We start from the raw sequence: 12,615 nt of genomic DNA on the forward strand, positions 1-12,615 counted from the left end.
ACTTCACTGACTGTTGGGGTCTTCCATCCCACATTCCTGCCCCTAACACATGTGACCCACGTACTGGAATCCAAGAGAAGTGCACCCTGTAGGGGCAGCTCTGTTCCATGTGGGCTGAGCAGGGTGGTTGGCAGACAGCGTCAGCCCTAATTAGTTGAATATTGATATTAGCTGGTGTTGAACACATTCTGAACTACATCATCCCCTGGCATACAGTTTCCTTCACAGCCCATCAGAATGTGAGACTGGGGGGAGCAGAGGGTGTTGGTGCCAGCAGGGCCTGGCTGCCTGACCCCGGGCTCCTGTGCTGGAGCTGCTGTCACCACTCACAGGGGCAGCAGGGAAAAGCTGCATTGCTTGACATGCGTTTTTGGAGGGTGGTTCTATTTACTTTTGGGTGTGGAGGGCTGTAGGGCCTTTGCTTGCTATGGCTTTGGGGTTTTGTGTGTATTATGTTTGGGCTTTTTGTTTCAGCATGATCAGAATGGCTCCCCATTTAGGTTTTCCTCCTTTCCTGCAGAAACTTCCATTATTATAATCACTTGTTAAACTGTGCTTGAGAGGGGACATCTCCTGCAGGAGTGGGGTGGTTATTATAGCCAACAAACCTTGTTTGCCCCTCTGGTGTGCACTGACCATCCCCAGAGCAAATCTAGGCTTGCTGTTTCTGCGGCCTTTTCTCTCACTGACCCACCTGGTGGGGCCACCTCTGCTTCCCAAGGCAGCTGGGAGCACCTGGAGGGGAGCAGCTGTGGCAGCAGCACCTGCCTGCTGCTCCCCTGAGAGGGACAGGCTGGATATTTCACACCAGAAGAAAAGGTAATTATTCTAATTACTGCCATTTACTGTGTGCTCCCTGCTACACGCTTTAGCAAGGGCAACTACAACTACCCAGCCCAGGTTTACTTGCACAGAGCTGGGGAACAAGAGCTGCCTTTTGCTCGGGAAACTGGGGCTCCTCTGGCTCCCAAGGCCACACAGTGCCAGCCCCACAGCTGGAACTGCTGGGGACAGCCCTGCCCTGGGTCACAGCCCTGCTGGGCTCTTTGGCAGGGGGATGCTGCTGCCACAGCCGGCTGTGACTGCAGCGCAGTCAGGGCAAGCCCGGGACGGGCACTGCAAACACTGCAGTGAGCCTTTCCCAGGGAAAGGGAAAACATCCCTTTCCCTGGGAAAACATCCCTTCTCCTGATCACAGAGCCCAGGACACCTGAGCAGTGCCACTGCCGGGGGCTGAGAGCTGAGTGCAGTGACAGGACACCGCACAGGGCCAGCCAGAGCCACTGCAAGGGATCCCCAGGGGAATGCAGGAGCGATGGATGGCCCTAGGAGCCACCCAAAACACAGGGCCCAGGGAGAAAATGCATCACAAAGCTTCGGGGCAGCAGTGGGTGACACAGCATGTTCAGGAGCTGGCTTGGAGCAAGGTGGTGGTGAGCATGTGTGGCTGCTGCAGTGCAAGGCAGATGGGACTGAGCAGCACATGGGCCACTCCTTTTGGGCTGGGGGAGGCAGGGCTATGGTCACAGACATAGAGTTTTCCATCCGTTGTAGTTCATTGCCATAAATAAAGTGATAATGTGCACTAATTAGTACAGGAATTATAACAGCAAGCCACTTCAACACTACAGATGATTGGAAAAAATCTCAAACTAAGCCATACTTTAGATTCCCTCACAACTTCCCCCAATCTGCCTCCCCAGCAGCCCCCAGCCCAGAGCAGCATTCCCCACACGCTTACAGTGTACATCCCCAGCTTCACCTTTTCATCCCTGGGATCCTCCAATCCCCAGTTCAGGAGAGCTGCAGAAGAGCCACCATCTCCCCTCTCCTCTCCTCGCCAGACATGCAAGGCAGGCTGGGATGCAGAGGCACCTTATTGCTGGCAGCTGTGCTGGCAGCACAGCTGCTTCTGATCACTAGGGCATTATTCCTCCTTGTTCCTTGGTGTTCCAGGACTGACCAAAGTGCTTGCACCAGAGCTGAACCCCTGAAGTGCAAATGAAATGTCCAAGGGTGTCTCTTCACGTGAAATTCAGTAGTGTATCCATCTACTGTGGGCAGCTACAGTTGTGTAATTGTGAACTGCCATTCCAGTTCACACAGAGGCAATTATAACAACAGATATATTTTATGAAGTAGGAGATGGCTTGACAATACTTTTCTTGGTTTATTTAAGAGTTCTGAAGCCTTCTTGAGAGGCATCTTGGACAAGGAAGAGAGGTGTTTTCAAAGTAGACAGGAATTTGTGGGAACCTTAGCAACGTGTCAGGACCCAAAATATTTAGAATAGTCTTGTCAAAACTGGTGAAACTCTAACTCAATTCTTTAAGTCAGAGGTTGTTCAGCACTAAAATGCCAATGTAAGAAATGAAACCATCAGTATTTTTGAAACAAGTTCAGAAAGTAAAAATAAATAGCATAATGTTAGAGTTCTAAAAGCAAAATTTAATAAATTAATATATGCATGCCAGATAAAAATACAAAATTACAATTGAAATAGCAATAATAATAAAGGAACACTGTTCAGTATTGCAGATTTCACTGCAACCACCATAAACATCATGGAGAATTACTTAAAGTAACATTTAAAGTACAATTTTGTTTCTGTTAAAAACAAATTACTATATGATGAAAAAATGGAAAGAAACCCAAGAAGAAATCAGCCCCAGAAGTGGAAGAGAATATGAAATGTCAATAAATGGCCAGAGGCTCCATTTCACAGAAGTCTGCCTTCTTTTTAGTATTAGAAACCAATTACATAGAACAAAAAAAGCAAATTCACAACAGGTTTACACGGAGAAACATGCTGAATTACAATCACAAACTATCCAGAACAAAGATGCTGCACCAGTTCAGTTGTTTTCTTCATGGAATGAGTCTCACCAGAACAGGGAGAACAGGGAGCAAATCATGCAATAGCTTTAGGCATTTTGTTTTTTATTTCAACATGATAAACACCCAGGATTACTAGTACTGGAAAGTATGTGTTAACCTTTTTCAACATCAGCTGAATGGCACTACAGAAACGACAAAGAGTTCCTTCATTTTTATTCTGAATACATCGAAAGCTCTAGCAAATATGGAATTCAGTGACAAGAGCCATTAAATTACTTTAAAATATTCCTTCATCCATAGAACACTGTTGCTTCCTTTTTTATTACAAAACCCCCAAAATATTCAAAATAAAATGTCTTCATTTTTTATAAGCATCTCCACCACAAGTCTCTGATAGCGGATGTCGTTCAGCGCAGCCATCGCGTCCAGCTCCGGCGCTCTCATAAGAGTTGGTCCAAAAACTATGCCCAGGTTTTCTGCACTCATCAGGTTCTCCTTTTCATGGAGCGTTACTCTGTAAAAAAAACCCAGTGATTCTCACATGGGTGCCAGACCATGCCTGCATATGCTTGAAAATCAGGGACACTGGGCAGAAATGTGTGCCTTTCCCAAGGAGAGGCCACTGTTTCCAGCAGGTGACACATGGGAGTGTCAGGTGAAACACTTGGGAGCGAGTGAAAGCAAATGCTGTGTGGTTTGTGGTGAGTCAGTGTCTGTCCCCCTCGGAGCACACAGACCGTGCTCACTTGCACTGCATGAACAAGTCCTTTGGTATACAAAAACTACAAACTCAAGATTTTTCTTCTGTTTCTCCCTTTCTGCCTTAGTTTTTATTTGAAAGCAGGTCAGGCTGATGTTACCAACTTGCTGTGTCTCCAGTCTGTAAGTATTCCAAATAAAGGAGCTGTGTCTGATTACCTGAATTCAGCAGCAAGACAATGGCCTGTTGAGCAGCACAGCTCCTTTTAGCAAAGCATTAAACAGAAGTTTAAAAATAGTGAATTTTGTCACCTTTCTACCTTATCATTCACCTATACCAGAAATATGATGTGCAAAACCAACTTGCTAGGTAGAGCAGCAACAGCTAATCTTGAACAGGGTGAGGAAAAATTAACTTCACACATCACAAGCTGTAAGGTGGAGTTTTTTGTTCCTATGTCTCTCCTCCCTTTGTCCGTTTAAAACACCCATTAGAAATGTCATTGAAATAAAGGGACAAATCAGGCAGAAACTCAGTAGCTGAATTTTGCCTGAGGCACTCGGCAGAGTCAACACAGTCCTACTTGTAGAGGAGCTACATAATGAAAAAAGGCAGAAGAGACCTTAAAATAAAGTAGTTTCCTATGGAAAGGGAATGATTCTTACATATTGACAGTAAGTTCATGTTACTTGAGAAACTAAAATGGACACCCTAACATGCCACCTCGGTTTTGCTTAGCAAGGGATAATCCCCTGTGTCTGACTTTTGCCATTGTGTACAGTACCACTCCTGCCACAGGCCCTTTGCAGGATTTGGTGGGCCTTGACCAGACTTTTCTGGAGGTGCTAACATGGAATTCTGCTAGAAATGAGTGTGGCTTAGAGCTCTTTGCAGCTATTGCACCCACCTCTTCAGATGTGCCATGAGATACCGTAATGTTTCACAGTGTGCAGGTGGCAGCAGCTTCAGCGCCTCGTGGAGAATTTCCAGCTGTTCATCCGGATCCGTGGTTTCTGAAACACAGATGTTCAACTGTCACCACACGAACAGCCAGAATTCACACACAGAAAGGCAACAACCTGGCCTGCACAGGAGACAGGGTCTCACAGCTCTGCTGGATTACTCATGGAGGATTTGTTTGTCCAAAGAGGTGCTTGGAGCACTGTGAGGATGTGACTGGTTTTGGACAGAGAAAACTTCCCAAAGCAAACTGCACTCCACTGAAAGATTCCCTGCAGCCTACTAAAAAAATCCTCTGGCAATCTTGCTGACTGGACTGGTTTTGCACAAATAATCTGCAGGTGCAACTCCGGGAGAGCAGAAGGTACTGGGAACTTTGCCATCAGTGCCTTTGGCTGCCTCCATATGACTTGGAAAAAGCCTTCTCCAAAGGAGCTGTAAGGCCAGCATCCAAGTCCTTGTTTTCTACCCACGGCTACCTCACACCTTTCCAGGTGTGGCTGGTGTGAACACATCACAGAAATGCTTCAGGCAGCAGGATGTTTGGGAGAGATATTCCAGCTGGGCTTACTGCTGTGCCTGTAGGCCCACTTTCTGCCAGGCCAGCCCCAAAGCTGGCTTTGGGAGAATGAGTGGTTATCAGCTTATGAAAACACCCAAAACGGACAACTCCAGAAACAAGCGACATCTTATTTCTAAACATTTCCATAAATCACCTTCTTTCTGGCACCATAAAACCAACAGACTTTAAATAATCACTGTCAAGTACCCAGGACTCATGCAAGACACCCCAGTGATGTAATCCATAATATGTGATGAAAAGGAAAAATTCCTGGTGACAAAGGCAAGGGAAAATGTGACCATGCTCACGTAGCATCACGTGGTCAGGCCGTAATGTGCACTGCATGTTTACTCCTGCAATCCTTACTAAATCGGGCATGCAGGGTAAGAGCTGGTGGGACAGCGATAAAACAAACAGGACAGTCCTGCACAAAAAGGAGAAAAGGCTAAGACTGAAAAGCAGACAAAAAATGTGTTACACTTACTTGCAGACTCTATGAACTTTGGGTAGGCATCATATGTGATGAGTGGAATTGGCAAATCCCTGAAGTACAGTTTAAGTGCACCAGTGATAATATTGATATCTTCATACATATTCACAGAAATATCAGCTTTTTCCCCATCTGTGTGGAGAAGGCACTGATATTAAAGTCTTGGAAATGTAAACAGATGTAGAGCAGCATTCAAAAGAAAAATAATAACTCGCTTAAGCAAACATTATTGAAAAGGAAACAACTACATATTTTGGCTGTGGTACGTGAAACTGTTACTGGACTGTGATGTTCATGGTTTCAGGGTGAAAACCTCAAGCATTTTATAAAGTAACATATCTTTTCTTTGTTTCAAATAATTACTAAAAAATACAGTTTGGGTTTTTTTTAAAACCTGCCTGAATGATCTTGCAGTACCTGTCTTGTATTAAGGTATGGACGTTTAGCTATTTCTGAACAACACACTGCATTGCAAAACAACACATATCAGGGAGTCTGGGAAAAAAGTAAAAGGCAGAAAACCAGCTTTGTTCACAGCCCCCCTATTTTATAGGAAAAACATGTGTTCACCATTTAACTAGAACATACTACCTACTCCAAACTGCAGCGGACACACATCCAGAACTTGGCTTCTGCAGCACGTCCCCACCCTGCTAACACCGCAGATGTTGCCTGAAGCGGTCCAGTCCCCCAGACAAACAGGAAAGAGAGTTTCCAGCATGGATTCTGGACTTGATTTCTACTGGGATAGAGGGACTGCAGCTGGAAAGCCTTTAATTTTCCCACTGTCTTTTCTCAGAGAGAAGAGTTTGTTCTCAGTGACCTTCTTTTAGTCTGTAATAATTCAAACTTTGTTTGCACTATTGCATTCATCTTATTATTTTGGAGCTTTCATCCAGAAAGATGGATTTAAGTTGCACAGCTCTCTTAAGGCACTTCACCACTCACCCTCTCTCCCTCCCCCACCCCTCCGAGCACAGTTTGACTTGCAAACTAGGGCAGTAGTTCACAAAGCTTCGTCCTTCCTACACACATGGTTACTGGAGCACAGATACTGATGGAAGGAGAAAAGGAGATTTTTGTAATAAAGGCCAAAGTGAAGCTGACGTGCTTTTCTGATGGGGCGTCTCCCCTCCTGCCAGCACAGCCGTCGGACGGTGCAGTGGAGCGTGAGACAGAGGCTCTGCAGAAAAACTGTGTATATTTGAGACATCAGCACCAAGTTCCAGCATGCAGGAAAGACTGTACCTCTGTCAAATGCCATTTTGACATCTTCAATAAGATCACTAAATCCTGAGACTCGGTACAGTCCTTCAGAATTAAGACCTGCAATGAACATTTTAACAAGATTAAAATTAGTCCTGAGTTTTACAGTTGCCTTCAAGCAGGTTCTTCCCTTGGCATGTTTTTCATTTAAGGCAGAAAAAGCAGACATGCTTTAAAAGCCTTATCAGGTTTTTCTTCCAGAACAAAACCCTGTCCTGGGTTTTTAACCCTGACCATTGCAATAGATGCCTTGTTCTATCAGCACTAAACTGTACTTACGAAAATTACTTCAGAGCTGAAGGAATGTATTAAACCAATTACAGCTCATTTAAAAATAACTCAGATTAACATACTTGATGATCAGTCATTATTTCAGAATAAAAGGAAGTACCTTAATTCTAGAAAACGATACTCAGTGTGGGCTAGGGAAACTAGCAAGAATGAACACATTAATATGAACCCCCTTTGTTTTGCCACATTAATTTAATTTTTACAATGAATATATTATTGGAAAGATAGGCACTAATATGTAACTACAAAGCAGCAACTTCCCATTAAGCAATTTCTAGCAGAATCTATAAAAATTATAAATGGTATGAACCATGAAATAATGCACAGTATAATATTAGCTGTGCAGGGTAATTGGCAGTCATAAAATGTCTTGTGCAAATCTGTTTTGAGCAATCATACATTCAGCAGAAACCCAGATGACCCAGATCAATCTAAATGGATTATCAGTAAAGCAACAGAAGTCCATTAACGATGCCTTACCTCTAGATTCAATTTCCCTAATGCACATATCTACCACCATTGGTCTCTTGGTGAAGTGTGCTTTTACTAGCGTGGTAAGGTCACAGCTGTACACTTTTTTGACATGCTTCAGGTCTGGCTTGCAGTCATTTGGGACCATCTTGGAACATTGCTTGTGCACATTTAAACCACAATCTGAGGGAAAAAAATGAAAACATGATTAGGCTGGTGTTCGCTGAAAATGTATTCTGAGATCAGCGCTGTGGAGTACAAATGGCTCCGGCAGGATCCGACCTCAGCTCACTACAGTTACTTCTCTTCAGGACCCTTAACCACCAAATACCTGAAGAAGGGACAGCCCTGAAGTCAGAAGGACTTCCTACCCAAGACATTTATTCTGTTTCTAGAAGGGCTAACACAGAGTGACAAGCTTTCCGTGTGTTTTTTCAAATCAGGAGCTAGGGATCAGTTGTGTTCCCCACCACTATTACATACACTGCTGTCACAATGAAGACTTTTCTCCCAAGTTACTGGGGCTCTCCTAACACCTCCATCTTCAATGTAGCCGTGGATCTGGCACATCTAGACATGTCCTAGGGGAGATGAAGGTAGGGACTGGGTTACAAACAGGCTATAACCCATCTGCAGTGAGCTGGCAAGGCAGTGCCAAAATCTGAGCCATTTCAGGGACAGGTGTGGCAGTGCTGTCCTGCCCTGCCTGGAAGGGAGCTGACCCCTGGCACTGACCCTGTGCCATCTCTGCTGTTCTGCCATGCAGACTGCCCCGTGCTTGTCAGGAAACAGCCGAGCCCAGCGAGAACAGCACCACATCCCAGCGAGGGCGGCTGCCACGCTCTGCTGTGCACTTGGGATGCACAGGGACCCCTGTTCTGCAGGTGTTCCTGCACCCTGCTGCCCTGCCATCCCGAGTGCCCTGCCCTGTCACAGCATTAAGGGATGTAGGAGCTTGAATGATCGATGCCTTGGTGAAAATCTGTACTTTCTTCTCTCACTGCAGGAGTGGTATCTATCTACTGAGAATCCCTTCCTGTTTTGTTCCTGCTGATTTTGCCAATACTTGTACTTCCATTAAAGCTCCAAGTTATGTGACTTAGTTCTTTCCAAAACAGTAAACCCCAGAATTCATGGCTAGGTTTAATTTCCACTAAGTCAGCTGCAGCCTGCTGCTAAAAGCACTTTGTTTACTTAAAAGACCTGTAAAACAACCGGATTTGTCACTTAGGATCTTCTGGTTGCAATTAAAGTTTGGCATGTCACCTTCAATCCATCAGAACTTGCTCAGATCCTGCTCCAGATGAAATGGCTGATTAGAATTCTCTGGAGGTCCTTCTGTGCAGGAGTGACCTCGTTCCTCCTGAGAGCGGGGAGTGCACGGGCAGGGAGCTGCGGTGCTGGATTTCCCTCCTGGCTGCAGCTCTGTGCCGTGACCCCCCGTGGGCAAAGGCTGGCCACGCACACCCCTGCACACACACGGTGCCCCGGGCCCAGCCTGGCGCTGCTCTGCCCCAGCTCTCCCAGCAGAGCCCAGAGCCCACTGCTGCCCCTGGGGAAGCGCGCTTTGGGCACCCGGGCTCCTCGGTGCTGCCAAAGAGGGAACAGGGACAGCCTTGCTTTCACCCGAGCACTTCTTTAAATCCCACACTTAGTCAAGTGCTCCAAGACCCCAAAGTGACCCCGAAGTGACCACATGCCCAGCATTCTCCCTTCCTGTAGTTTTGGGGCACAGAACAAAGAAACTGAGCCTGCCAGGCAGCATGGGCAAGGGGAGTTCCTCCTTTGCTTTAAATATCTGTGCCCTGTGCCGCATCCTGCCTGAACTTTGAAAAACCAGGTCTTTCTGGGCTTTAAATAGGGAGCCCACATTCACTGAAACATGTGACCTGGGCAAGGAGAAGCTGTTCTTGCCTCCTCCGGGTCTTGTAGAACCAAATCAATAAATGTTTGTGGAAATGCACAGGTAAAATAAGTCTTCTTTGGTGTAAGGTTTGAATACTGTGTCATTAGTAACACCAGCACTTGTAAAAACAACAAGACAAAATACTGAATAGGCGCTATTAAAGCAGTCTGCTTTCAAAATAAAGAAAAAATTGAGGAGTAAAAATAAAAAATAGTCAAATAATTAGAGGCAACATCTTAACACACACACAAGGGAAGCAAATTGAGACCACATAGGAAATCTTAAATCTTGACTTCCTTTAATTAGGAATAAACCTTAACATTGTAATAATAGTATTTACAAATGCAAATATAATTATTGTACATACAATTCCTAAAACTGCCTCAAGAAGCACCTCTTCCAACAAGCATGAATATCTGTCTATCAAAAATGATGTCTACAACACTGGGATGGCAGCACCTCACTCATGAAGGATTCTGTGAGTGCAAATTAGCTGCTTCACACAAACAGCAATATAGCTCAGAGTTACATTTCTGGGAACCCAAGGATAATTAAGAATAAAATACACAAGAAAAAAACCACATACTCCCAAGTACCTTACACTTGACTTAAACCAATTATTGCCTTGACTGAGATAATCTTAATTATATTTATATACAAGAAAGTTTCAATTCATTAAAATCTCAATTTACAGAGATGTTTTCATTGTGAAAACCTTGCTTCTGACAGTAATTGTGTTATTGCTAATCCCATAGAGTCAGATAGGCTTTGAATCTGACCTCATTAATCCCAGAATAACAATTACAAATGCAGAAGTCAACTTTTCTCCTCTCTCATTTGTTCTTCCTTTGCATTTGATTAGATTTTATGCACCAATCCACTGCTTAAGGGCTTATCAACACTCCTGAGAAACATTTAAAACGTGGAAATATTTCAGATACCTAATGTTTAGAAAACGTGTGAGCCTTATGTTCAGGATTATTGAGTTGTGTGGTGTCCTTGTGATAACTAAGGCTTCTTGCCTTTTGTGTAAGCACAGAAAACCATCTTTAGCAATTTCATATCAGTAAATATATCCAGGTTATTTCAGTGAATTTACATCAGAAGATGGTATTTTTTTCCAATGAAGAACCTGAAACTCACCAGTGCTGTGCTTCCTGAAGCAAGTGGGCCTCTAACCCCAGCTGACAACACTTCATAAAAGGCAGAACATCCATGTCTCAGTCACTTCACTCATCTCTGGTTCACTTGATAACTAAGGATGATGTCTTGCTAACTCCACCGAGCTCAAAAGCACCATGGCAGGAGGTCAGTCCTCCTCTCCACAGAGCACTGGGAATGTCCCAGTTTTGTACTTAACTATACTCAACTTACTTGTTAGTCCTAAATGACAGGAATACTGTAAACTGAATACTGTTAAATAAATAAATAAAAAGTCCTCTGTTCTCACTGCTTTGAAAACTCCAAAAGCCATTATATTAGAATCAAGTGGGAAGGAAGAGGAAAGCCAAGTCCTCAATCTCCCAACATGCTGCCATGGGTAGTCTTAGGACGGCTTGCCTTGTTTGCACATGAGCTTCATAATTTGGCTGCGTTCATTAAGACCAAGAGGATTAATTTAATTTCAAATGGATGATCTATTTACTTTTCATTATGTCAAAATAAATCCAGAATAGCAGCTTTACTCTGGATCCAAAGTAACCAGGAGCCTTACCCATTTACAGAACCTGCTGGCTGGTGAGGAGCTTCAGAGAAATCCCCCTAAAGCATTGTATCTGCTGATAAATCCCGGAATAATACAGGACAGATGTAAAAGATGCAGTCATGAGCTCTTGCAGGTCAACAGTAAAACTTCTGCTGACTTTGGTTAATCAGTTTCACCTTATAGAGATGATTTCTAAGAAGTAGAATTGTAAATCACTCTTACTGTTCCTTTTATAGTGCTATCAAACTGTGGCCACCTTTCAAATATACCACATGGACCAAAACCAATGCAGTCATAAATTCAAGAGTTTATAGGAAGTTTGGAAATTTAAGGAGGGTGCGCAGAAAGTAATTTTAGATGACAGGTCTGAAAGTCGGTGATAAGCTGCCCTGGCTTTAACAGCATATTGATCTACGAGTTCATATGGGCTGTGACATTACTTCTATGGGAAGTAATAAGTTTAAAACCAGCCTGACAATAGTTTCCTATGATGCCTAGAAGAACATCTGGTAATGTTATAGAAACAGCCAATACTGATGTTAGTCCACTGGGCTAAGAGAACAAATAACATGTTCATATTAAATGCATGAGCAGAGCCAACAGATAGATGTATGTTACTACTGCCCCATGAGCACACAGTATAAATATTTGCAGAGACTCAAATATACTCAGCTGTCGTGTTTTGTTATACTGTTGATTTGACTTCAGTCAGTTTTAGATTTCCTCTAGTTTATGATTTACTGTCTAACATGGCTGCTGATCATGCTCCATCGGAATGATACTACGTGTTACATACATCACTCTAATTATATGTCCAAATTATTCCCCCCAAAATTGATGTGTTCTATCACTCTGAAGAGCAGCTTTAAGAGCTAAAGGGTAGATATACATTATCTGCAAGAAGTCTTGAAAGACTCTTCTGAGGTTTGTGGTAAGTGCAGGAGGGTGGGGAGCACGGAGCTGCAGTGCTGGCACCGAGTGTTGCCTTGGGCTGATCCATTGCAGCGCCTACCGGACAGGGCAACACCCTCACACCTGAGCTGACACAGGAACACAGCGGGCTCTACACAAGCACAAAGTACTGGCATCGTTCCTTCTTGCAAGGGTGAATAGGTTAGAAAGCCATTTGCTCTCATACATCACTCATGAGCTCGTAGCTTTTCTTTAAAAATGTAACACATTTTCTGTAGCAGAGGGAGCAGCGTTTTCTGTTTCATGGGACGCAGCGTGTTCCAACAGGCAAGCGAAGGTAGCAGCCCCAGTGGCCCCACGTGCTGCACTCCGTGCTTCCAGGCACAATCCAGCACGGTGCTGTGAAGGTCTGCCCTCGTCCTCCTCCTCAGCTCCACGGCTGCCACCTGGGTGGCCACACTGGAGCTGCCACAGTGCCTCAAATATGTGCTATGTGTTCACCTGCAATGCACAT

At 44.3% G+C, this 12,615-nt stretch overlaps 1 protein-coding gene across 4 annotated transcripts in view; it reads right to left on the reverse strand.

The window, feature by feature from the left end:
* Positions 1–2,427: 2,427 nt before the first annotated feature.
* The window catches only part of CHN1 (chimerin 1), a 92,258-nt gene continuing 82,070 nt past the window's right edge, over positions 2,428–12,615 (reverse strand). For all 4 annotated transcript variants that reach the window (XM_041472824.1, XM_041472826.1, XM_041472825.1 and 1 more), the window contains 5 exons: positions 7,588–7,761; positions 6,799–6,876; positions 5,545–5,682; positions 4,446–4,551; positions 2,428–3,352 (listed from right to left, as the gene is read on the reverse strand). In XM_041472824.1, the coding sequence (XP_041328758.1) occupies positions 3,181–3,352; positions 4,446–4,551; positions 5,545–5,682; positions 6,799–6,876; positions 7,588–7,761 (668 nt within the window). In that variant the 3' untranslated portion in view covers positions 2,428–3,180. The remainder of the gene's footprint in view (positions 3,353–4,445; positions 4,552–5,544; positions 5,683–6,798; positions 6,877–7,587; positions 7,762–12,615) is intronic.

The sequence above is a fragment of the Pyrgilauda ruficollis genome, unplaced genomic scaffold (assembly GCF_017590135.1).
Source record: "Pyrgilauda ruficollis isolate IOZ18807 unplaced genomic scaffold, ASM1759013v1 scaffold3, whole genome shotgun sequence".
Classification (NCBI taxonomy): Eukaryota; Metazoa; Chordata; class Aves; order Passeriformes; family Passeridae; genus Pyrgilauda; species Pyrgilauda ruficollis.